Source organism: Megascapheus bottae, chromosome X, assembly GCF_031878675.1.
Source record: "Megascapheus bottae isolate mThoBot1 chromosome X, mThoBot2.hap1, whole genome shotgun sequence".
NCBI classification, from domain to species: domain Eukaryota; kingdom Metazoa; phylum Chordata; class Mammalia; order Rodentia; family Geomyidae; genus Megascapheus; species Megascapheus bottae.
The window spans coordinates 1,962,884-1,990,378 of NC_143547.1; the positions used below are offsets into that span (position 1 = coordinate 1,962,884).

Consider the following 27,495-nt stretch of genomic DNA (forward strand, 5'->3'; position numbering starts at 1 on the left):
AAAAAATTGAAGACATTTTGACCAACAAGGAAGCAATTAGAGCAATTATAATACAAATAACCCCAAATTATCATTAAATCCATGAAGTAGACATGCTTTCCTTCATAATGAATGCTAAAATTAAAGGTGATATTTTGTAGGCAATTATTCATTACAAGAGTTTTCTGTTATGTTTATTAGCTCAATATCTTTTTAAATTGCAAAATAAAATGAAAAATTATCATTACTACTATTGTTCAGAAATATTGGGCGATGTAGAGTTGGTTATTGGTGACCCAGAAAGAAATCAACATGTACTTGATTAGTTAAAATGCAGTTAAAAATTACAAGATACTCATTCCCGAAGTATATTGTTTAGTATTTTATGTTTTTAGTTCATGGAGTTTGTTTGGGACATGAATTTGAAGTAATAAAATATACTAATGTGGATTATGTATATTATGTAAGGTAAGAAATCTATCAAGGGCTAATTTTTCTTGAGTGATTTGTCTTAAAACCAAGTCTCCCTATGTGCTTAATTATTGGATAGCTGCTTTGAAATAGTGACTTTTGTATTTAACTCAGAGTAGGTCAAGAGTTGAAGAAAAAAGTAGAAAAATGATTAAATACTTCCTTATATGTGCACTTTATTGGTTGATATCTGATGCAGGTTACATCTTACCTTCCATATGGAAAAAGCTTTACAGGCATGATTTCAAAGAATATAAATTGCCTGAAATCTTAGCACTTGGGAGACTGAGATAAGGGAATCCTGAGTTCAAGACATGCTAGGCCTACATAGGGAGAACTTGTCCCAAAACAACAACAAAGAAAATTCAAATTTAAATGTGTTAGCATTTCTTAGAAAATATTTTAGTAAATTCAGGAATAGTTGCCTTATCCTATCCAAATCAAGCCATTAGTAGTCAAGGCATAGCTGTGACATATTTAACCCATTTGGCTAGGCAATTGATACAGTATTTATAGTTTATAATAACAGTCTGTGGAATCACTATTGTGATGTTTTTACATGCTTTTCTTTTAAGAAAGAAGCACATACTTCCAGAGCTAAAGCAGCTCAGGCAAGCAAATTGGTAGGGACAGACCTAGGATTTCACTCTAGAGCCTGGTCGACCCATGCTTCTTTCTGAATGTTGATGAATAGGCAGGAGTTAGCCAGTAAGTAGAGGAAATGCAATTTCAGTCTGATAACAGAGTGTATGGAAAATGCCTAGAGTGCCAAAAGTTGTTGAGTTGAGTCCAAAAGCATTTAGGGTAAAGGACAGCAGAAAGGGAAGAGTGTGGTAGTGGAGAGATTGTCGATAAAGTCTAAGGATCCAGTAGGAGAAATAAAGAAAATCGATAGTATTGAAGGCTACATATCCATCATTGTCCTGACATTCCACTTCATGCAGATTCCAGAGGTCACTTCTCTTTGAAAAAAAAAACCCAACAGATTTCAAGTCATACAAAGGATTACTTTACACAACGGCAATCATAGTTTTTGAATGTTCTGTCAGTTTCTGCACAATAGGGCAAGATGTATATCATCAGTTATAGATAGCAGATGTCTGTGTGGACCAGAGGTTATATGTATGAAATTTGGTTTTGATTTTATTTTTCTCTCTTTCTTTGCCCTAATCTTAATGTCTTGAACTTTAGCAACACTGTGTGGTGTTTTGTCTTATACACCTTTACCTTCCCTGATGACATTCTCAGTAGTCATGGCTCACTTGTGTCAAATTTGTATCTGTGTGAAGGTCTACAATATTCAAATTTAAGCATTTCTGAGCTGGGAATGGGTGGGTCACACCTGGAATCCTAGCTACTTAGGAGGTTAAGATCTGAGGATTGCAGTCTCAAAGCCAGCACTAGTAGAAAAGGCCTTGTGAGATCCTTAACTCCAATTTATTACTCAAAAACTGGAAGTGGCACTTTTGCTCAAGTGTTAGAGCCTTGCATACAAAGAGGCTCAGGGATAGTGCCCAGGCCCTAAGTTCAAGCCCTACAACTGACAAAAAAAACTAAAATAAAATAAAAAAGAATTTCTGGCATGTTTCATTCTCTTATCATACCTGAGAGCATATGAAGCAAAATGTCAAAATCTTAGCTACTTCCCAGTGACATATCACAGTGTCATTGGAAAAAAAAAAGCTTAATGAGACTTAACACATTTAAACAGCAATCAAACCATTCAATGGCAAATGGAATCCTCCCTGAATCCATTCTGAGTTAATTTTAACTTCCCTTAGAATTCTTTGTCATAAATTGCAGGGTTTTGTTGTTGTTGTTTAGGTTTTTCAGTCCTGGGGCTTGAACTCTGTTGGTACTCTACCACTTAAGCCACAGCACCCTCTTCCAACTTATTCCATCATTAATTGGACAGAAGTCTCTCACAAATATTCTTGCCTGGGCTGGCTTCAGTGTGCAGTCCTCAGATCTTAGCCTCCTAAGTAGCTAGGAATACAGGCATGAGCCACTGTTACCTAGGAAAATTGTAGTTTTATGGTCCCTTCCATGCTATCTGTGTCAGCTTTCCATTAGTGGCAGATGAAAACCTGAGTCTTACATTACCAAGTACTGCTTAAACTGATTCCACAGTGTTGAATATGTCATTAAAGTTGTTAGCCATTCCATAAATGTCAGTTTTCCCAGAGAATGTGAATATGAGTTCAGTACTTAGTAGTTTCAGACTCACCTAGCTATTTGAGTATATAATTATTCATGAAGAAAATGGTCTATAGACCATAGCAAAGAGTGAATTTACATGGTCAAGGAATGAGGAGAAAGTCTGGGAACAAGTGCATATTGCTTAACATTTGGGAGAAAACTAGTATTTGTTTGGAAAAGAGGATTAAGTGGTCTTTTTGTTTGATTGTAAACCAACTAAGTTTTCAAAGACCTGTGTCATTCTGAAGGATCTCTGGAAAAGCTTGAAGTTTCAGCTAATAAATACACATGCCAAGTTGTGTTTGTGTCCAGTCTATTATCTCCTTCCTTAATATACACTTTTTCTTCGCACAATTGCTTATATTATATAGTTTCTTGGTACATGACTTGTGGGTCATTGTTTTAGGTTATTTTGTACACCTAGGAGTTCTGGGTTTGACATCCACATTTACTAGCAGTGGGTCCGCACTTTCCTGGCCAGCATTAGCTACTCCCTTACTTTCAGGTGTTGCCAGGGACTTATATGTTTCTGAATGAGGTCAGTGCTCAGTTCTTTGCTTGCCCAGGATGGCACTCAAGGCATGTGCAGTCATGGTGTTGAGCTGAGTTGTACTTGCAGGAACTTCGTGGTTTAAAAATTGGACTCTATCTCCCTTTTATCTCAGGAACCCACACACTTCCTCTTATTTATGAACTCTAGGCTTCCATATCTCAGCTTGGTTTAGTTTTTTTTGAGATTTTTTAATCTCTGTTTTCAAGTTACATTTTTTAAAAAATTGAAAAAGAACTAGGCTTGAGACTCTGTCTTCAAAGGCATAAAATGATACCTCTGAATTGCATCACTTTAAGAAATCAATCTAAGCTGGGCATGGTGGCTCATGCCTGTAATCCTAGCCACTCAGGAAGCTGAGATCTGAGGATTTCAGTTCAAAGTCAGACGGGGAACAAAAGACTAAAATGTGAGAGTCTTATCTCCAACTAATCACTAGATAAAGAGAAGTGGGGCTGTGGCTTGAGGGGTAGGGTGGTAGCCTTGAGCTGAAGAGCTCAGGGACACACTGCTCCCAGACCCAGAGTTCAAGCCCCATGACCGACAAAAAATGTATCTAAAACATTGAAACAAAAGTAATGATGCATAAACAGGAAATATAATGGGAACATCTTTTCCTCTGACCAAGTTACATGATCTATCCAGATCCAATTTACTCTTCTATGGGATTTTTGTATTTTGATCATTGGCACTAAAGGAAAGATCAAGTTTATTTTTCCATGTTGCTGTTGTTCTTGCTATTATTATTATTATTATTATTATTATTGTTGTTGTTATTATTATTATTAGAATTGCTATTACTATTGCTGCTATTGTTTTGTCATTAACATACACCATTCACTGAGCATTTGTTATCTTTCAGGCACTCTGCTGTTTTATGAGACAGGCATTAGTGTCCCTACTTAAAGTTCAGGAAACAGAGGCACAGAGCAGTTCAGTGGCATGAGGTCACACAGCTGGTAAGTGACAGATCCAAGATTTGAACTCTCTTTGACTATAAAACTTGAGCTCTTAATTCTTGACCACATTTGATTTTTGTTTCTGGACAATTGTTATGATTATTCTTCTGTCTCCCAACAAAACAAATGAGCAGTACTTTATTCAGAGAATCTTTTTAACATGTCACTTTTTCAACATTTTAATGGCTTATGAAAGGTCCAGGATCTCCAGAATTAATCAGCCCTGGAAGCTCATGCACATTTTCTTTCTGCTTTCAGCCTTTAGTGGGGAAAAGACTTTATAGAAAGAAAGAAATCTGATTATACAGAATTCTAGGCATTCACACACACACAAAAGCAAAATGCCTATATGCCTCTGGTCACATAAAACAATATCAAAATGAACTTTAGGAATAGAAACAAAGGAAGAAAGAAATTCATAACGCCAAAACTGATTTTTGCCTCTGAATTTTGGCAAACTTCCTATATTAATATAATTGATAATCTATACCTATGAACATTCACTGTTAATGTATATGAACATCAATTATGCCCCAAGCACTAAGATAAGGAAGATGACAGTTATACAAAAAAACCAGCTTGTTTATGTATAGTGCCCACTTTGAGGTAGATATGAAACAAGATTATTTAGGAGGAATGAACTCATATTTTTCTTCTATAGTATCATAAAGGGGTCAAGGGGGAGGGAAAGTGGGAGAGGAACATTCGAGGGGTAGCAATGTTCAACAAGAAATGTACTCACTACCTTGAGTGTCCCTGTGCATTTCCCTCACAATAAAATAGAATTTTTTAAAAAAGAAGGAGGCATGAACCAGGAACTGGTGGTTTACATTGGTATTCTGAGCTACTCAGGAGATTGAGAAGTGAAGATCACAGTTCTAAGCCAGCCTGGGCAAGAAAGTCTGTGAGATGCTTAACTCCATTTAATTACCAAAAAACTACCACTGGAGTTGTGGCTCAAGTAGTTGAGTTTAGCCTTGAGCAAAATAAAGCTCAGTGAAAGCACTCAGGCCGTGTATTCGAGACTCAAGACTGATACCACACGAACACCCCCCCCCACACACACACACACGCAACATGCAAGCACATAGCTAGCCAGACTCACACCTGTAATCCTAGCTACTCAGGAGGCTGAGATCTGAAGGTTGTGGTTCAAAGCCAGCCCAGGCACTGAAGACCATGAGTCTCTTATCTCCAATTAACCACTAGAAAACTGGAAGTGGCTCTGTGGCTCAAGGGATTGGGTGGTAGTCTTGAGCTAAAGAGCTCAGGGACAGTGCCCAGGTCCAGAATCCAAGCCCCACACCCACACAAAAAAGTTTAAAAAAGAAAAAGAAAGAAAGCACAATACATACATATATTTCCATAAGTAATTGCTGGTATTTATTTTCTCTGTGGCAAGTAGTTTCCACATTGTTTTGTTTGGTATTCAAGACCCTATAAATATGATGCTATATTAACTTCGATTAAGAAGTTCATGCATACAGAAGTCAAATGCCTTTCTTCTAGTTATGACTATTGGTGAGTGTGTAGAAAATTTGGGTCTAGACTGTATGACCCAGAACCAGTATCCTCAAAGGGATCATCCATGGATATAGACAACTTCAAGTTCCATGTTTCATGGAGAAGAGGAGACTAGGTATGAATGACTCTGGAAATAGGTGTTGGAAAAAACATTTAAGATCAGCAAATACTTGAAAAAATAACCAAGTCAGAGGACAGAAAGAAGAGAAGTGGAGTGGAATTGTGTCAGGTCAACCTGGAAGGAATATATTGTGAATGAGGTAACTACTGTTAAAAGCGTAGTGAGAGTCAGCTTGTAGAGAACCACAAAAAGTCAATCTAAGCAAGCTGACTTTTATACAGCATTCGCCCATGTGCCCATTTAAGATGTATTACCTGTTTTTTTTAATCATAGTCAGGCTATATGTCATTAAAGGTATTCTTTTTCATAGGCTAGAAAACCAAGTGCATAGAGAGACTGATGTGGCCAGCTACCATGTAACTAGTAGAAGGCAGAGCTGGGATTTGAATTAAGAAAGACTGATTATACCAAGATAGTTGAGAGAAAGAGCAACTTTCAGTATAATCATTTAGAAAGTGTTAAGAGATATTTTGTCTCATTTTTTAGAATCCAGAAAAATATTACTAGGTACCACATACACTCCTAATTATCTAATGCTAACATGTTTAAAGCTTATTACAATCTATGAAATAAATACTTCTAGAAACTAGAAACTCACAACTTGCAAATAAAAAATAGATGAATAAATAAAATTGCCAATCATAAAAAAAGCAAGACTGATTACAGTGACTGTGATTTTAACTGCTGTGCTACTTGTTTATTTGGCGTGGAGTGATGTAATCTGAGTTTGGAATGTGTAAAGAAAGGACAATCTCATGACATGGAAAGGGGAAGTGGAATGGGAAGAGAAAGAGGAAGGGAAGGGAAGGAAAGAAGGAGACGGAAGAAGGGATGAAGAGAAGGGAAGAGAAAGAAAAGAAAAGAGAAGTGAGTGCCCAGGAAAGGTTACTACCAGTCTCCACATGAAAAACAGTTGACAGACATGGTAAGATGATATAGCAGTGTGATATGAGACACATCTCTGAGACAGGATTGTGAGAGAGAGGAATTTAGGGCTCAAAGTGTGAGCTTGTCTGTCACTGGTTTCTGAGTGATCTTGGGCTGATAGATTAAGCTGCATGCTTTGATTTCCTCATTCCCAAAGAAGGTGTGTACAGCAAAGATGACTGCAAAGTCTCAGCACCATCCGTCTGGCTGGGCTCGGCACATCATGTGAAATCTGGGTCTGGAGCTTAGGAAAGAGGGCATAGTTATAGATGTTCTCAGGTGTTCCCTCTGGGGATATATGAATAGTAGTTGTTGAAGGCAGATATCCAGAGGAGAAGAGAAGCAAACACAGGAGAACTTATTATAACAAACAAACCACTTGCCTGTACTAAGAAGCCATAAGGATTGATAAACTGTCTGGGATTATGTTGCATTTTTCTAGATCCATTATTCTATACATTTTGTATATGTATTCATATGTGAAGCTGCTGACCTATTTCTTTACATCAGCATTCTTGATCATTTTTTTACCTGTACATGATTCATTCATTATAATATTGCAGTTGGAAATTTTAATGACACTTACTGGTATACTGCATTTGCTGTTTGTGTGAATTGACTTCAGCAGTGGACTTCAGCAGTAGTGTACTAGTTAATTTGATTAACTAAAGGCAGGCTTTCTATTCATTCTCCTTGTCCTAAAGTCATTGTCCTTCCTAAGGGTATTGTGTGTTGCCTGAGAAATTATGATGCTATTTGCTATTTTATTCATTCCCCCATCTCCTCAAATCAATTTGGATTAAAAAAAAACATAGTTTATCACTAAAGTTAGAGCAGAAATGTCTTCTCTAAGTGCCTTTTTTCCCATTCTGTAGTGCCTTAGTACACTTGATTAACATCTGTTTAGGCTCTCTCCTTAAAGCTCACCTGAGGAAGCATTGCCATTCAAGTAAATAAACACAACCCAAGAAGCATTGCACAACTGAGAGATAGCTCAGTGACAGAGCAGATGCCTATATGCAATTCCATGAAAGGTCCTTCCTGAAGGCCTTGAGGATTGCTAAGTCACAGATGTTGGGGATATTAAAAAATCATAAATATCTGGGTTTTTTTCAAAAATGTTTTCTTCAGTAAGTATATTTCTCTCCCTCCACTCCTTTTTTGCCATCACTCTCTTGAATACATGTTATCTATTGATATCATATTCTCTTTTCCCTCTTCTTACTTGTAACCCCTCTTAACAGACCATATCAAAGACAACTACTTAACCTGGACTCCGGTAGCTCATGCCTGTAATCCTAACTATTCAGTTGGCTGAGATCTGAAAATCCTGGTTTGAAACCAGCCTGTACAGATAAGTCTGTACGACTAACCGTCAATTAACTAGCGAAAAGCTAGAAGTAGAATTGTGGCTCAAATGTAAGAGTACCAGTGTTTATTCTCCTTTTTTTGTTATGCGTAAGGTGATGTACAGAGGAGTTATAGTGACACAGTCAGGTAAAGAGTACATTTTTTTTTATAATGTCATCCCTTCCCTCATTCTCTCCCAATTTTTCCCTCCCATCCTCAACCACAAATTATATAGTTTGTTTTCCACATAGTCCCTAATGAGTTTCCACTGCTGCATTTGTTCAACAATTGTCTCACCATTTCTTGTGCCTCCTCTTATCTTCCCAAAGACAGATGCATGAACAAACAAGACAAATAGAAAAGCAAACAAAAATAACAACAAAGAACAGACCTCTTGCTTCCATTTCCTGGAGTTAATTTCAATAAATCTTATTATATATGATCAAATGTACATAGATATTGAGCTGTTGTGTTCCTCCTTTAGAGCACCAGTATTGAGTTGAAACAATGTTAAGGGACATTTCCCAGGCCCTGAGTTTACCGAGGCACCAGTGTGCATGTGTGCACATGTGCGTGCACACACACAGAAAGGACAGGACAGGAAAGAGAAGGGCAGAACAGGAAAGAGTGCTTTTTCTTGTTTACCATCACTAGGATTTACAAAAGGAAGGAATTTTACTCTTTGTCCCTCTCACGAAAACATTGATTTCCTAATGCTAATTATTGAAATAGAACAGAGCCTTGTTCAATAAATCATGTGCAGCAGATTCTTAGCCAAAGAACATGCATTTATCTTTTTTATAATTTATACAGTTTCATTGACCTTTGAACTAGTGTGCTAACTTCCTTCGGATTTTGTTTCTGACTTAAAAATGCTTTCAATATGTACATGTTTACTTAAAATACTCATACACATGCAAATGCTAAATGTATGCAATTACTAGTAGTCTTCAGGTATAGAATAGCATAGAAAGGAGGTAAATCTAAGCGAAAATTTCCCTTGCCCAGTCTTGTACCCCTTCCTAAGCACATACAAAGTCTGGAAAAAGAATAATCAAAATACCTTTGAGGGTTAGGTTTGTATAAAGTGATAAGTTAAACCTGGTTTCAAAGATATCCCCAGAATATCCATTACATTTCCAATGAGCATGCAGTGAATATATTGATGAGGGTTTGTGGATAGATAATGGATGCATGAAGGCCTAAGTGAATGGGTAGAGTCTTTGATCTATGAGAGTGAGATGCATGAAGGTGTATGCATGAGCTTTCATTTCATATTGAATTCTGAGAAGATATTTCCTGTTTGGGAAGGTATTTCTTTTTTTTTCTAGCAAATTCCCTTCTAGCGCTTCCACCAAGTTTCCCAATAACTTAGATCTAGGTGGTGCCAATGGTGTGCTTCTTTGCCGAGCCTTGTGAACTGTTCACTGGAGCTGATGAAACAGGGGAACCTTTGGAATTCTCCATGTTGCTGCTATTTGTTTTCCATTTATTGCCAGTTCCTCAGCAAACAACCCTACATTGTGTGATGCATGATATGTGCAGTACTTGGAGGCATGCTAGCAAATCTGTCACTTATTTCAAAACTTCACTTCAATTCTCTTAATTGTGTATTTTATTGAATACTAAATCTATTACCGTCTTATGAAACACTATTAATCTTCGTAGCTCTTTAAAATACGAAGATATATTGTGTCGTTAAGGTTTAGAAATTTGACAAAGAGCCACAAAATAACTCTCTCTGTTCATTTAGAAAACCATTACTAAATGGCAAGGAGTATTGTAAAGTGTTAGAGTGCTTGCCTAGCTACCATGAAGCCTTGTGTTCAGTCTCTAGCTCCACAAAACAACTATAAAACCCCAAAAGTAATATTTAAGCTATAAAAGTGGAAAAGGATGCATCTTTACTGTTTATCTTATGCACTGGAATACAATTTTGCCTTTGAAATAACTTTTCATAACATTTTTAAGCAGATAAAATTTATATATGTATTTGAAGGGCAAATATTAAATAAAGATTGGTACAATTAGCCAGACTTTGGTGGATCATACTTTGAATCTTAGCTACTCAGGAAGCTGAGATCAAAGAAATGAAATTCATAGCTAGCATGGGTAGAAAAGTCTGTGAGACTGCATCTCTAATTAGCCAGCAAAATACCAAACTGCAGACAGGTCTTGCTCATGTAGTAGAGCACCAGCCATGAGTGAAAAAGCTGAGCAAGAGTACTGCACACTGAGTTTGAGCCCTAAGCACAGGTACAAAAAGAAAAGATTTACATAATTGACTTGAAGTACTTAAAGTTTAAAGCCAGTTGTAGAAAAACAAAGCAGTAAGCAATGATTGAGTATGCTATTAGAATATTAAGGTGATACCTAATGAAGTTATTGTTAAAGGAAATAGCATTATGATTCACTCACCAGAGAGTGTTTTTCAGGAGGAGGATGTTTTGCAGAAAAAAATATTAGGTTGTATTAGAATAATTTTTATATGTATTTCATGCATGGTCCAAATATATATATATATATATATATATATATATATATATATATGCACACACACACACGTGTGTGTGTGTGTGTGTGTGTGTGTGTGTGTGTGTGTGTGTCTAGGCCAACTTTGAACTTTGAACTTGCAATCCCTCTGGCTCAGCTTCCTTACTGCTGAGATTAATCATGTAACACATACCTTATCCCTGTAAGATTACACTGGAATTATATAAGTAAAGGAGAGGAGGGCAGTCTTCTGTGAAATTTTTGTATAGTTTATTGAATTTAGATAAAACTGTTAGCAGCATAGGTTTAAGGAGGCTTAAGTTTAAATTCAAGCCATTCAATTGAGCTTACATTTCTACTCAAACATTGGCAAATTAGTTTATTTGCTTATATTCCTAAATCTGTAAAACTGGCAATTTAATATGCTGTAGATAATCAATGATAACTCAAGTGTATCATTTTTTTATTTCAGTCTATATCCTGTACATGTTCTGTTAGTTTTAACATCATTTGTAAATATTTTGGAGTCTGATACTTAGTGTTATCAAAAACAATTACATTTTTATTTATTTTATATTTATTATAAAGTTGATGTTCAGAGGGGTAACAGTTATATGTCAGGTAATGAGCACATTTCTTTTTGAACAGCGTCACTCCTTTCCTCAGTTTTTCCTGGTATTTTTCCCCTCTTGACCCCTCTTCCCCAAGTTGTATACTTCATTTCCAGCAGAGTATTTAGTAAGTATCACTGAAAAATTGGAACATTTAATGAATTTGTGTATCATCCTTGGGCAGGGGCCATGATAATCTCTGCATTGTTCCAATTTTAGTGTATGTGTTGCCCAAGTACAATTGCATTGTTAATCTCCAGTCATCTTGGTTTATGCCTTCATTTGTTGAGAAAAAAGCATAGTTCTATCAATTTTTCCCTTTTGTTTAGAATTTTTGTTTAAATCATGTCTTTTAGTGATTCAGATGGATGCTTTTGTTATTTCTTTGAATAATAACACTAGATCTTTCTTGTAAAATTATTAAATCTTTGTTTCTGTTGGACTGGTGGTTGGCAGCACAGCTTTCAGTTTGCTAGTCAAGCTACTGACTACTTGAACCACACCCCCTGTCCCCCAAATCTTAAGTCTTAAAGAGACTTTTAAAAATGAATTCATAACAGTCGAATTGGCATTAAAAATAGAATATGACATTATGTGGAATCTATTATCCAATATTCTGAGACAAGTAGTTAACATAAGTAATATTTTTTCACCACTTCAAAGTGTATAATTTTCTTTTCATGTAATTAATTAGGGGTAGTTTTGATAGTGTAGTGATTCAGCCTAAATGGAAATATTCTCTTGAATTATAGATTCCAGTGGAGGCAAACATCCTTTCTATGGGTTTGGTTACAGAACTACAGGCTGAAAAAATTAGTATTCATTGTAGAACAATGCATCCTAGCTCTCAAAAATACGTTTTCACTGAACAAACTAAGACATGTTCTTGAAAACATATTTGATTTATTGTAATTTGTGTCCATTTATTATAATAATCATTGAATTATTCACCTTTTTAAAATCTGTATTTTCAAAGTACTTTATAAAACATATACTTCTGTCTAAGATTTGTTAATTTAAATGTGAAAACATAAAGGATGTTTTAAAAGAAATATTAATCAAGAATAATAAATGGTAGCTAGTATTAGATAAAGTTTTTACTCTTGCTAATATTTAAAGAAGTCTCACAATTTCTTTCTAATCTAATGTCAGGATCTTTAAATTGTTAGCATTTAAAGTGTTCATGAAAATGAGAATATTGCTTAAGTCATGGCTCAAATTGTAGAGTGCCTGCCTAGTAAATGCAATGCTACGAGTTCAAACCCCAGTACTACCAAAGTGGAAATAATTATTTTTAAAATCATAAGCTGCGAGCCAGTGGCTCATACTTGTATTTTTAGCTACTCAGGAATCTGAGACCTGGAGGGTTATAGTCCAAAGCTATATCAAAAGAGAAGTCCTTGAGGCTTCATTCAAAATTGACCAGCAAACCGTCAGACTAGATATGTGATACAAGTGGTAGAATGCCAGCTGGGCAAGCAAACTGAAAGTATAAGGCTCTGACATTAAGCTACAAATCACAAATGTAACAACAACTACACACACACACACACACACACACATACACGCACACACACAATAAAATAGCAACAACCATCCAAGTGGCTCAAGAAGTAAAGCACTTAATTTAGTAAGCATGACATAACTTTAAGACTCAGTTCTGCCAAGAAATGCCACACAAAATATTATAGTGAAATATGCTCACTCTTATTTATTATGTTTTTAAATATTTATTGCACTATAGTTTATATAGAGAGAGATATTACATGTGTGCTTCATTTTTTCCATTCTTACCTATGTTATCTAAATCAACAATATAATTTTTCATTTGAACCATTATTTCAAGCACACAGATATATATATATGAACATATATGTATATATATATGACTATTGTTATAATGGATACTTACTTAGATGAAACATTCAGAGTATTAAAGATTTGTTTTGCTCCAATCCACTAGGCTGGATAATACAAATTATTTCTTTAGCATCATGTAAAAATATTTACAGAACTTTATATTTTATGAGCAGCAACCAGGATTTGAAATGAAATTTTAGAATTTTCATTGAAGTTTTATTTCCAACAGCTGATGTTCAGGATTTTGCAGTTTCTAAAATCAACCTCTGAGTTTTCTTAAGCCATAAAGAAAGGAAAATAGAAAAGAGGCATCCATTATTTACACTTGGTGGTCTTCCTTATTAGCCTTATAAGTGTAAGGGAAGCAGGTAATTAGGACATTTTGTGATTCTATTTTTCATGCTTGGATAGATAGATAGATAAAATTTTGATCTGAGAGAATTACGTCATACCCACAGGAAGAGTGTCCTGGATCCAGAATGTTTTTAGGTGGATTAAAAGTAGAGTTAGAATGTTCTGACCCGCCTGTCTTCTCATAGGTTAATAGGAAACAGGTTCATATGAAAAAGAAGGCAAAACAGAAAAGGAAAGTGCATTGAATGAAATGAAAGGAAACAGTTGTGAAAGTCTATCCAACTCCAAGTTGCCAACCATGATGTGGATCACCAAGCAGATGAGAGAAGCCCATCCAGGGTCCCAGAAACACTACATGCTCCTACAAAGAAGGGCAGCGCCCCATTTGTGTGGAAATGGAAAGACTTGGAAAAAATCCTATTAAGTGAAGTAAGCCAGACCCAAAGGAACTTAGGCTCCATGGTTTCCCTCATTTGTAATAGTACAGATCTAGGACTCTCCTAAACCTAGGTACGTAAGGTCATGTAGGATGAGGCAAGATGAAAGGATGTCTAGAATATGGAAACCAGAGGTCTATCTTTCTGGTTGTTTTTCTTAAGGTACTATGGGAAGTCTTTCCTCTTTTTTCTTCCACTTATGTTACTGTATCTGACTTTGTTACCTGGTATGTTGTATGTACATTTATTTGTTTATTTGAAATAGGGAAGGGGGAAAACAAGATGATTGGAAGGGGTTGGGAGAGGAAAAAGAAGACAAAAACATGAGAAGGGATATCAATGTTCAAGGAGTAATGTACCTAAGCCGAGTGCGATGGCTCAGCCTGTAATCCTAGGTATTTAGGAGGCTGATATCTGAGGATCAAGGTTCAAAGCCAGCCTGGGCACAAAAGGATCTGAGACTCTTATCTTCAAATAAACTCTAGAAAATCGGAAGTGGGGCTTGGCTCAAGGGTAGAGTAGTAGCCTTGAGCTGAAGAGCTCAGGGACAGCACCCAGGCCGAGTTCAAGCCCTGTGACACATAAAAAAAAGTAATGTACCCACTTCCTGACAAATGTAATTGTAACCCCTTTGTACATCCTCTGACAATTAAAAAAGGGAAGAGTAGCACCTGGAAAGCAAGCACCCCAATCCTAGAGGAGAAGGTACTCAGATAAGTCATGTTTGCAGAATGCTGGATAGAGAGTGGCCAAGTTCGAGGGAAGGTAGCTGCTGGCAGTTAGCTATGTATACATTATCTCAGGTAATGAAAAATACTTGTAAGAAATGCAGAATTACCACTAACATCCAAGTCTGTGACTCAACGGGCTTCCAGCAAGCCAAATGTAGACATTTTGTTTTATACTGAAAATGGTGAGGAGCATGAAGAGTTCTGTAATCTCTTATGTTTAAAAGTCAGTCTTCTGGGGTAGGGCAGTACAGGTCTTGAAAGTCAGCTCCAGAATCCATCAGACCCAACCCCAAGTATCAAACAGCTAAAGTGTCAGGGCAGACAATGACAGTGACAAAAGGCAGGAGGTGACTGGGCAGAGTTATCATTGACATGAGAAAGTAAGAAACATTTTGGAATCTGTCAGTGGGTGAAACAGGAAACAACGGAGAGATCTTCACCAAGAAATAGAGAAGCAAAAATGCAAATCATCTGTTTTTGTTATAATATTTTAATTGAGTATGGGAATTAGAGTAACAGCAGAAAAGGGAAATATTTTGTTTTGTTTTTCTAATAGGTCATTAATAACTTTTTGTGCAAGTATTAGGGCTTGAACTCAGGGCCTTTAAGCTGCTTTGCTCAAGGCTGTTGCTTTAGCCCTTGTGCCACAGCTCAATTTCAAGCTTTTTTTCTAGCTAATTAGCTATCTCATGGACTTTGCTGCCCAGTCTTTCTTCAAAACTCGATCCTTAGATTTCAGCCTTCTGACTAGCTAGGATTACAACATGAACAAATGGTAAATGGCGAATAATTTAATTTATATGACACAATTAAGAAACATGGCTAAAGAGGATTCAAGGAAAGTTTAGAATATGAACTCTTTCATGTTTCAGGGCCATAGGTAAAAAGGTATTACCTAAAATGAAAACAATAAGCAATGGAGTCCTAAGTTATATTACATTATTTACAAGTATAAAGCAACTCAGAAATATAAAGTATAATATAACAAATACAAATTAAGGAGAGGAGTAAAGACACAGGCTAAGAGTAAAAATGTGGAATCTAATATTCCCATGTCATAGGCATGTAATAAGTTTTATGTTCTTCCTCCTGCTTAAGAAAAGAGGAAGCATATGTCTCTTGATTCCTCTTAGAGTCCAAAGTCAATAGACTCTGTCTTAAAAGTAATGTATAAAACAGATGTTTAGATATATATTTGTGATGGTACCAACTAGAAGATCTGAGAAATTAACTATAATATCATGTCCAAATTGTAAAGAACAAAGCAGGGAAGAATCAGGCCATGTGGCACTATGAGTACATACTGGGGAACAGAAAAGAAAGCACTTTCTTCTTTATCTCTTGATTTTGTAGTATTTGACCTTCCTTTTTTAATGCTGTGAACCTATGTTATTATAATTATTATTTTTGTCGGTTGTGGGGCTTGAACTCTTGGACCTGGGTACTATCCCTGAGCTCCTCAGCTCAAGGCTAGCACTCCTCCATTTGAGCCACAGTGCCACTTCTGGTTTTCTGGTGGTTAATTGGGATAAGAGTTTCATGGACTTTTGTGCCTGACCTGGCTTTAAACTGCAATCCTCAGATCTCAGCCTCCTGAGTAGCTAGGACCAATGTCAGGCGTATGCTATTTTTATAATTAAAAATACAACTCGTAAGGAATTTTTCACCTTCTCAGCCTTCAGACATATTTTAATGAGTACATTGTTCTTGAATTGCAAAATTTCTGACTAATTTTTTTCCAGATTTTAGATGATAAGCCACCAGATAGATTTGTGAGAATTGTTCATAAAGGTCTAACATGTGCTTTGGTCATTGTGACCTCATCTTTATTGAAAAGAAAAGTAGTTTTAGAAGTACAATAACGGGCCTAGATAAATTGTGTCATATTTAATTAAAATTTTTAATGTTTCTTTTTAAAACAAACCCGGACTAAAAGTTGCAACAGTTACACATTTCAAATTAACTTTGTAATTTGTTAAAAACAGGTCAAGAGACAGGAAATGAAAACTGGAGGTCAGGAAAAAATCTCAAAGTAGAAAAAGGTTCCTGGAAAATGCTTTCTGAATGAGTGCTCTTCAATTTATTGATGAAACCTTTATTAGAGGATACATTCATGACAGGACAAGATGTGCTCCACGTAGAAGAGGACAGGAAATGAGATAGAACATTTAAAGAAAACGTATTTACCTCAAATTTCATAATGCTACAGTTCATTCTAGAGGGCATTGTTAAATGGAGAGTCCTCTGAACTGTTCCCACTGGTAAACTGACAGACTTTGGCCAATGCAAAACCATACACCAGTGGGTTAGCTATTTGTAGAGGCTGTTTCATCCCTCAGATAACTTTTCTCTCTGTGTGTGGTGTTTCTCTCTCTGCATCATGTCTCTCCATCTTAGTACATGATCATCTACCACTCTGACATCCATTTATTTTTCATCTAATAGACATTCTTCCCCAAAGAGTGACTTATCCCTTATGGAAGGCTAGAACCCAATTACATTGGACTCCTCACCTTCAAGCTGAAAATGACTGGGTTGCTGGGCCGGAAGTTTGGCCTAGTGGTAGAGTACTTGCCTAACATGCACAGAGACTAGGGGTCCAGTCCTTGATACCACATACACTGGAAAAGCTGGAAGTGGTGCTATGGCTCAAGTGGTAGAGTGCTAGCCTTGAGAAAACCCAAGCACAATGCTCAGGTCTGGAGTTCAAGCCCCAGGACTGGCAAAAAAAATGACTGATTTGCTATTCAAAAAGTTATTCAGAGTGAAGTTTACTATCTAGTTAATGACTTTGAAGCTTCAGTAGTCTATCTTTGTTTACGCCTCTTATAAAAATTTGGATATAATTTAATTTTACATTCATTATTTTATATTCTTACCTTTAATGAGGTCTCACCCCAAACTATATAAACATAAGGTCCTCATAATCCTCAATAGCTGTTGGCTTTTGCTTTCTATTATCTCAATCATTTAACTGTATTTATATGTCTTTAGAATTCCTTTTTTTGCAAATTTAAAAGACTAAAGTTTTGCTTTCTGTAACAGAAGGCTACAATTAGTTAAGAAGTGTGTTTGAGTTAATGAGAATAGTGGTTGCTATTCACTAAGTACACATTTTAACCATGTATGAGTCTCAACGGGACAGTTTTTTTTTTAATCATTCATGACATTCCTGGGCCAAAGACCCTATTACCATTACTGTTCATAGGAGGGAATGGAGCTTCAGAGTCATTAAAGAAACTTGTCAAGGCCATAGTTCTAGAAACTGACAGAGTCAGAACACTTTATTTTTACTTATAATTAAATACTAAAATGTCTAAATGATCACTTATCTCAAACTCCCCTAAAACCTAATTAGGATCAATTTTCAAGTAACCCCAACAGATACATTCTCTGTTGAGAGAAAATGGTGCCTAATCCAAGTTCAAATGTATCATATTCTCTGATGAGCCTTTCATAAAAGATAGTATGTTCTATGGATTTATCACTCATTTCCATGTGGAAGGCAAAAGTTAAAAATATGCTAGGCTGGACTACCTGGTGGAAATGATCTCAGAATGGGGAGAAGATACAGCTAGCTGCCCCTCACCCTCCAGGAAGAAGATATTAGCTTACAGCTTGGCCCAGTGTAACTGTCATGTTCTGTAGCAGGCTAGTTCATACAGTTCAGGAGCACCTGCAATTTTGACTAGTGTGTAAATCCCTGAACTAAATGGGACTGAGCATGAGTATGAGTTTACTTACCTTTTCCCACAGCTATCCAGTTTTGAAACAAAGATTTCCTGCTGTCAAGGATCATGGGGGTAAACCTGAGCCAAGATTTAGGCCAATATTGCCATGTTACTTTAATGAAAGCTTCTGAGATACAAATAAGACAGTCATATAAATTGTTCAGTTGAAGATCACATTATGTGATACAAGAAAATTTTTTTTCCAGAAGTTGAAAAATCTATCCAAAGATGTCAAGTGGTGGAATAAGATGTCATTGCCTTCTCTTTCCCCACTGAAGGAACAGGGATTAGAATGCAGTGTGAGAAAAGCTTGCTGGGGAGAATATTAGCAAATCTTACTTAACATATACAGTTTGTACATATGATGGATTCTTGGTAAATGAAAGCCATTTGGACAATTTATAAGTATGGGTAGCATGATATTCTTCCTCTAAGGGTGAGGTAAAAATTTTTTTCTTCCTAGTAAGGCATATGTATTTAGTATCTTACAATCTATTGTATATTCAGTGGGTATATTTTAAATATGCCAGCAAATGCCTTCATATATGCTTAAAGCATATTCTATAGCCCTTATAATGACTGTACAGGTTTGAACTCAGGGCCTGGGCACTATCTCTGAGCTCTTTTGCTTGAAGCTAGCTATCTACCACTTGAGCTCCAGCAGCACTTCCAGATTTTTCTGCTTTTACTGAGGAATTGATCCCAGGGCTTTGTGCATATTAAGCAAGCACTCTACCACTAGGCCACACTCCCCACCCCATGACTACACAGTCTGAAGGAAAGTGTTATTAATGGCAAAAATGTTATAGTTTGGTGACTGGGGAAAGTGAATGAATGACTGCATACGTTAGTGGATTTTCTTTTTCTAGAACAAAAGATATTTTCAAGGTGATTATGGATAAGGGAACTATTTGGCTCTTCCTAACCAGATTTCTTTTGTAATAGAATTTATTTGCCCCTTCATTAGGGAGGAATTCATAATGGGTTCTGTGTTTCGATGTGTTAAGGAGTAAAAATCAAAGCCAATGTATATGATGGGTGGATAGATAGGTAGATAGATAGATAGATAGATAGATAGATAGATAGATAGATAGATAGATAGAGATAAATAGATGACTGGATTGATGGATGGATAGATGTACACATAGTCCATTTGATTCAAGTAGGAGGTATAGGTACATAATGGATTGAATGTTTCCTCTCAAGGTGCATAATTCCAATGTGATAATGTTAGGTATTGGGGGGAAGTAGCTAGGTCCTGACAGTGAAGTCATGAGTATTCTCAGTGCCCTTATATAAGGCACCTAATAGAACTCTTTCTGCTCTCTTTGTGCCATATGAGGACACAGTGAGATGGTAGCTGTCTTTAAAGTAGGAAGCAATTCCTTATTACACACTGGGCAACCTGGCACCTGTCCTTGGACTTCTCAGGTTCTGAAATGATGAGAAACAAATGATCATTCTTTAATGCCCCCACTATGGTAATTTGTTATAGCAGTCTGAACTGACAAAGCAATATGTGTTGTGCAACATTAAGTTGCTGATTCTTTTGCATATACCTCAGTCAAAACAAGCTAAAAATAGCTGCCCTGTATAAAAGCATTAAGGCACCAAACACATTTTTTATTTCAATACAGATAAAGGTGATAGCATTTATTGGAAAATGTATAATTACCTCTTCACTTTAAAGGAAAAATTATGCTTCTTATTCACAAAAACATAGAATTCTGTATATGTATATTCTATATATCTAAATATATATCTATATATGTTTTATATTTGTCTATAAATATATAGAGAGGTTCTACATATCTAAAATATATAAATATATGTAAATATATAAAATCTATATACATATTATATATGTTATATATAATGTGTATATAATATATATTATATATACCATATATCTCAGTATGTCTATATATACATATATATATTCTATATATCTAAAATGCTATTAACAGTGGAAAGACAGTCTACAAAAGCAATATGAATAGCATACATATGATAAGAGATAGATATCTAGTATATATTGAAAATTACTATAACTCAATCACAAAAATAAAAGCCAACGTGATTACAAATGGAAAAGGGTCTCTAGAAAGAGGTAATGTAAATGACCAATCAGTACACAAAATCATGTTAAGTATCACTGGAAGCATAAATCAATGATATAATATTTTGTAGCCATTAGAATTAGATATCAGCACATCAACAGAATAGATGAGTTGATGAGGATATGGGAAATTAGGAGACTTGTGTTTTGTTGGTGGGAATGTAATTTGAGTTATTCTGTGTAGATATAGAGTTTTCGAAATATTTCAGAAGGAATTTTCTGTATGATCTAGCAGTTCTGCTTCCTGGTATATTTCAGAAAGTGTTTTCTCTATGATCTAACAGTTCCACTTCCTGGTATATATCAGAAAGAAGTGAAATCAAGGTCTGAGTCATTTGTACATGCATCCCCAATGTCTATCAAGAGGCGTCCCAAATGTCTATAAACATGCTTTATTAAACATGCTTTATATTATCTATGCAATGAATATTATTATTTTTTTTAATTAAAGAATTTGACAAACAAATGTTCAAGAAGGGAATCTCTATATACAATCACTGGGACTTAATTTTTAGAACTTAATCACAATTAGGCTAAGGATTTGTATGTCATAGAAACATATTAATTTATTAAATGAAACATTATGTCTATAGAGTCATAGGTTTTTTTAAGAAATTGTTAATGTTGATTTTTACATCATATTTTAAATGACAAGTTTAACAAACAAGTGTTCAAGGAGGGAATCTCTATTTACAATCACTGGGACTTAGTATTTAGAACTTAATCAAAATTAGGCTAAGGGTTTGTATGTCATAGAAACATATTAATTTATGAAATAAAACATTATGTCTATAGAGTCATAGGTTTTTATGTCTATATAGTTACATTTATATTTCCATTACCATGTCCATAGCATTGGGTATGCAGTTATTGTGTCTTTGCTCTTGTACACTTTGGATTTAATAGCCACATATTAAGGATATCATGCGCCTTTTGATCCTTAGGTCTTGACTTGTCTCACTCAACATGATTCGCTCTAGATTCATCCATTTCCCTGTGAATGCCATTATTTTATCTTGTCTATTGGCTATGTAGAATTCCATTATGTATATATACCACATTTTCTGTATCCATTCATCTACATTAGGGCATCTGGATTGTTTCCATTGCCTGGCTATTGTGAATAGTGCAGAGATGAACATAGCTGAGCAGGTGTCCTTATAATATCTTGGGTCATGCTGTTCAGGATAGATGCCCAGAAGTGGTATGGTGGGATCGTAGGGAAGGTCTATTTTCAGTTCTTGAAGAAACCTCCACACTGCTTACCAGAGTGGCTGAACTAGTCTACATTCCCATCAGCAGTGTATAGGGTTCCTTTTTCTCCACAACCCCGCCAGCAACTGTTGTTGTCTGAGTTGAAAATCTTGGCCATTCTTGTTGGGGTAAGGTGGTATCTTAGGGTTGTTTTTATTTGCATTTCCTTTATGACCATAGATGATGAACATTTTCTCATGCGTTTCTGCCATTTTAATCTCTTCTTCTGATAAGTCTCTCTTTAGTTCCCTTGCCCATTTAGTGAATGGTTTGTTGGGTTTGGGGTGGGGGATTAGTTTCTTGAGTTCCCTGTAGATACCGGATATTAAGCATTTGTCAGATGTATTGTTGGTGAATAACTTTTCCCAGTTGGTTGGCTGTCTCTCTACTTTGGCGACTATGTTTTTATCTGTACAGAAACCTTTTATTTTTAGGTAGTCCCATTTATCGAGTCTCTCTCCAATCTGTTGTGACCCTGGGATTCTGTTCAGGAATCTTTGCCTATGCCTATGAGTTCCAGTGTCTCTCCTACTTTATCATGTAGCAGTTTCATGGTTTCTGGTCTGATGTTGAGGTCTTTGATCCACTTTGAGTTAATGCTTGTCCATGGCGAAAGGCTAGGGTCAATTTTTAGTTTTCTGCCTGTGGCTGCCCAGTTTTGCCCTCACCAATAATTGAATAGTCTGTGTTTGTTCCACGGTATATCTTTGGCTCCTTTGTCAAATACAAGTTGCCTATAAGTATGTGGTTCTATTTCTGGGTCTTCTATTCTGTTCCACTGATTTTCTGGTCTGTTTTTGTGCCAATACCAAGCAGTTTTTGTTATTATAGCTCTATAGTAGAGTTTGAAGTCTGGTATTGTAATACCACCACCATTGCTCTTTTTGCCTAGAATTGTTTTGGCTATTCTAGGTCTTTTCTTGTTCCATATGAATCTTTGATTATATCTTCAATTTCTGTAAAGAATGTCTTTGGGATTTTGATGGGGATTGCATTGAATTTGTATATCAAATTTGGCAGTATAGCCATTTTCACTATGTTGGTTCTCCCTAGCCATGAACATGGGATGTCTTTCCATTTCCTAGTGTCCTCTTTAATTTCTTTAGGTAGGCTTTTGTAGTTTTCATTGAATAATTCCTTTACATCTTTGGTTAAGTATATTCCTAAGTATCTTATTCTCTTGGGGGCTATTGTGAATGGGATCATTTTCTTGATTTTGCCTTCTGTTTGTGTATTGTTGGTGTACAAGAAGGCTACTGACTTCTGAAGGTTAATTTTCTATCCTGCCACATTGCTAAAGTAGTTTATTAATTCTAGAAGTTTGGGAGTGGAGTTTGTTGGGTCACTCAAGTAGAGGATCATGTTGTCTGTGAATAGGGATAGTTTAATTTCGTCTTTCCCTATGTGGATCCCTTTGATTTCCTTTTCTTTCCTTATTGCTCTGGCTAAGGGTTCCAGCACTATATTGAAGAGAAGTGGAGAGAGTGGGCATCCCTGTTTAGTTCCTGATCTTAAGGTGAATGGTTCCAGTCTTTCACCATTTAGTATAATACCGGCTGTAGGTTTTTCATATATGGCTTTCACTATTTTGAGGAATGTACCTCTTATTCCTACTTTTTCTACTGCTTTCAATATGAATGGATGTTGTATTTTGTCAAATGCCTTCTCCACGTCCAGAGAAATTATCATATGATTCTTATCTTTAGTTCTATTGATGTGATGTATTACATTGATTGATTTGCGAATGTTAAACCATCCTTGCATCTGTGGGATGAAGCCTACTTGATCATAGTGTATGATTTTTTTAATTTATTTCTGGATTCTGTTGGCCAATATTTCATTGAGGAGTTTTGCATCTGTGTTCATTAGAGAGATAGGTCTGTAGTTTTCTTTTTTTGTTGGGTCTTTCCCTGGTTTGGGGATGAGAGTAATATTAGCTTTATAAAATGAGTTTGGTATTACTCCTTCTGTTTCTATTTCTTAGAAGAGTTTCAAGAGTATAGGTGTTATTTCATCTGTAAATGTTTTGTAAAAAAAGAGATTGGTTTGTTCAACTTGTTTACCTCATCGTTGTTCACTGTGGGGAGCCTATATTTATTCAAGAAATCATCTATTTCTACTAGATTTTCTTGTTTCTTTGCATATAGGTCCTGGTAGTACCTATTCATTATTGACTGAATTTCTTGGGAATCAGTTGTAATTGTTCCCATGTGGTCTCTAATCTTGTTTATTTGAGTCTCCACTTTCCTTTTTTTGATTAATATTGCCAGGGGTCTGTCTATTTTGTTGACTCAAAGAACCAACTTTTTGATTTATCAATTTTTGTATAGTAGATCTTATTTCAATCTCTGATATTTCTGATTTTATTTTTGTTATTTCTGTCCTTCTAGTTGTTTTAGATTTAACTTTTTCTTGATCCTCTAGGTGTTTCATTTTTTTTTAGGTTATTTGCATGCTCTTCTTCTGTCTTTTTAATATGAGCCCCTAGTGCAATAAATTTGCCTCTTACAACTGCCTTTGCTGTGTCCCATAAGTTCCTTTGTGATGTTTCTTGATTGTCATTACATTCAAGGAAGTTTTTAATTTCATTTCTGATCTGATCTGTTACCCAGGAGTTATTCAGAAGTGTGTTGTTCAGTTTCCAAGTGATTGAATGTTTTTGGACTTTGACTGCGTTGTTTAGAATTAGTCTGACTTCACTGTGGTCTGATAGAATGCATGGGATTATATCAGTCCTCTTGTATCTGCTTAAGTTTTCTGTATGAACTATTATATGATCAATTTTGGAGTGTGTTCCATGTGCTGCTGAGAAAAATGTAAAACGTTTCGCCGTTGGGTGGAAGACTCTGTGTATATCTGTTAAGCCCAGCTGGGCTATGGTGTCGTTTAAGTCGATGGTATCTTTGCTTAACTTTTGTTGAGTTGACCTGTCATTTCTTGAGAGTGGTGTATTGAAGTCTCCCACTACGATTGTCTTTGAGTCTATCTTGTTCTGTAATTCTAAGAGAGTTTGTTTGACGAATTTGGGTGCTCCTGTGTTGGGGGAGTAAATGCTTATAACTGTAATATTATGGGCATGGATTGTACCCTTTACTAATATGTAATGGCCGTCTCTATCTTTATGTACTAATTTTACAGAGAAGTTAATTTTGTCGGAGATTAAGATTGCTACTCCTGCTTTTTTGCTTGGTGCATTGGAGTGGAAAATTCGTTTCCATCCTTTCACTTGGAATTTGTTTCTGTCTTTGGCAGTGAGGTGGGTCTCTTGGAGGCAACATATGGATGGGTGGTGTTTCTTAATCCAGTCTCCTGCTCTGTGTCTTTTGATTGGATTGTTCAGCCCGTTCACATTTAGGGAAATTATAGAGAAGTGGTCAGTGTCCACTGTCATTATTTATTTTTACTTCTAAGTTTCTTTCTCTCTTTATTCCCTCTTTTGTGTTTAGTGAATTATAGATCGTCACTTCTTGATGGGGGTTCTTGATGTTCTACAATTTGTTCTTGATTAATTAATATTTTTTGTAACGCTGGTTTAGTGTGCATGTATTCATTAAGCTTCTCTTTGGAGTGAAATATTCTTGTTTCTCCCTCAAATGTAAATGCTAGTTTGGCTGGATATATCAGTTTGGGTTGGCAGTTGTTGGTCTTCAGGACATCAGTGATGTTTTTCCAAGTTTTTCTTGCATTTAGAGTTTGCGTGGAAAGATCTGCTGTGATTCGAATTTTTTTCCCATGGTAGTATAGCTCTTTCTTTGTTTTTGCAGCATTTAAGATCAATTCCTTGGTATTCGAGTCTAGTGTCTTTACTATGATATGTCTAGATGAGTTCCTTCTAGGATCTTGCCTATTTGGAGTCCTGAAACCTTCAATAATGTGAGTATTTTCCCTTTTGAGGTTGGGGAAGTTCTCTGCTATGATTTTGGTGAATAGGGGTTGCATTCCTTTGTCCTGAAATTCTGCGCCCTCTTCAATCCCTATTATACAAAGATTGGACTTCTTTGCTGCATCTGCCAGTTCCTGGAGCTCTCTCTGGTGGATTCTGACTGATTTTTCCAAGGTGGCGATTCTCTGTTCCAGCTCTTGTGTTTTATCTTCTGTTTCTGATGTTCTATTCTCCATCTCAGTCAGTCTGCTGCTTAATGCCTCCATTTTTGCTTGAAGTGTGGACACTGAGCTGATCATGTCTGCTGAGAGGGTTTTGAACTTTCCTTCCACTTCTCTTTTGAATTCGAAGTGTTCCTTGGAAATTTCTTGCTTTTGTTTTTGGAATTCAGCCTTCATTTCCAAAATCAGCTCCTTGATTTGAGTCATATTTTGTGTCTCTTCAGGTGTCATTTCTTGGGATGGTGACTTCTCTCTTGTCCCTTCGCTCTTGTTTCCCTTTGGGCCTTGTGTGGGACTTTGATTATTTATGTATGTCATAATTTGTCTTTGTGCTCTTCTAGGCATCAAAAACTCTTGTTGTAGTTCGCTCTGTGGTCAGTAGGTGGCGGTCTTTACTTGGATTGGGACTGGTGGTTCTCACCCAAATTGATTCTGCTGCTGACTAGGTCAGTTTGCAGTTTTCGCAGGTGTTTGGCCTGTTCCCAGAGGCTGTGTGTTGCTGCAAGACTAGCTCTCAGGCCAACCAGTGGCCTCATAGTGGGCCGTGGAATGGGTCTGCACGTTTCAGTGTCAGCGGGCTGGACAGATGGTTGGTTTTCTTGTGCTGCTTCCAGAGGCGGCCCCCGGTCAAGGGTCTGGAGTTTGGGAGTTTCCAGGGACTCTCAGGTAGGCCAGCAGGTGTCCTCTCTTCCCAGGGGCAGGGCCCAGCCGAGGACGTGGGCTCCAAAGGTAGAGCCATGCCTTTCTGGTTCTCAGAAGGCAAGCTTGGCTGCTGGTAGGCCCTTCAGTTCCCTGCTGTGTTTCCACCTCTTTGGCCAGAGTCTGTGACTGTGGGTGGCCCTTCGATGCTGTCTTGCTGGGGATTCCCAGCTGGAGGATGCCCGGCTCAAGATTTGAGTGGGACAGATGCTGGTTCCCAGACTCCAGCAGACCCCACCCACTGTTGGAAGGCAGGGTCTCAGTGCCCTCCACTCTCCAGACCCAGTGGCCTGGGAGAGGAACCTGTTGGGCGCTTGAGCTGGGACACCTCAGCCCCTTTGTTGGGGTGCTGTCTTAGCATCCGCCCGCCTGTCAGTGTCCGGTCAAAGGCCTGGGAGAGGAACCTGTTGGGCGGGTGCTAGCAGGGACAACTCTGCCTCCCCTGGTGGGGTGCTGGGTCTTAGCATCTACCAGCCTGTCAGTCTCCAGTCAGAGGCCTGGAAGAGGAACCTGGTGGGTGAGTGGGTTCTGGGACACCTCCACCTCTCCTGGTGGGGTGCTGGGTTTTAGCACCTGCCCACCTGTCAGTCTCCAGTCAATGGCCTGGGGGAGGGGGCTGTTGAGGGAAGGGACAGGATTCTAAATTCCTTGCCCCCCTGCCCTTGTCAGTCTTTCTCGGGCGGGGTGGAGGGGTCTGAGTTAAGTTCTACAGCTTGGCACCAGCTCTGCTTTCCCAATGGGTTTGGGGACCCACTGGACTACCCGCCGGGCTACTCACTCCTCTGCGTTTGGATGTGGCCTGTTCCCGGGTTTTGGAGAATCGTTCACTCCCCTCTGATCTCTGCAGCCACCTGTGGTCTGCCTCTGGGTTCTGCTGCTTGCTGTTCTGGTCTGCGCTGGTTCCTGCGTCTGGCTTATGCCGCTGGCTGCTGCGGCGGTCGGGGCTGCCCTGAATATTATTTTTTTGTTGGTCGTGGGACTTAAACTCTGGGCATGGGCATTGTCCCTGAGCTACTGCTCTA

At 37.2% G+C, this 27,495-nt stretch overlaps 1 protein-coding gene and 1 pseudogene across 1 annotated transcript in view; one reads left to right on the forward strand and one right to left on the reverse strand.

Annotated features, from left to right (window-relative positions):
* The first annotated feature begins 4,070 nt into the window (after positions 1-4,070).
* The window catches only part of Frmpd4 (FERM and PDZ domain containing 4), a 342,429-nt gene continuing 319,004 nt past the window's right edge, over positions 4,071-27,495 (forward strand). The window contains exon 1 of the mRNA XM_090325736.1: positions 4,071-4,158. Coding sequence (XP_090181862.1) covers positions 4,142-4,158 — 17 coding nt within the window. The 5' untranslated portion in view covers positions 4,071-4,141. The remainder of the gene's footprint in view (positions 4,159-27,495) is intronic.
* Positions 11,324-11,423, reverse strand: LOC150040365 (U6 spliceosomal RNA; annotated as a pseudogene).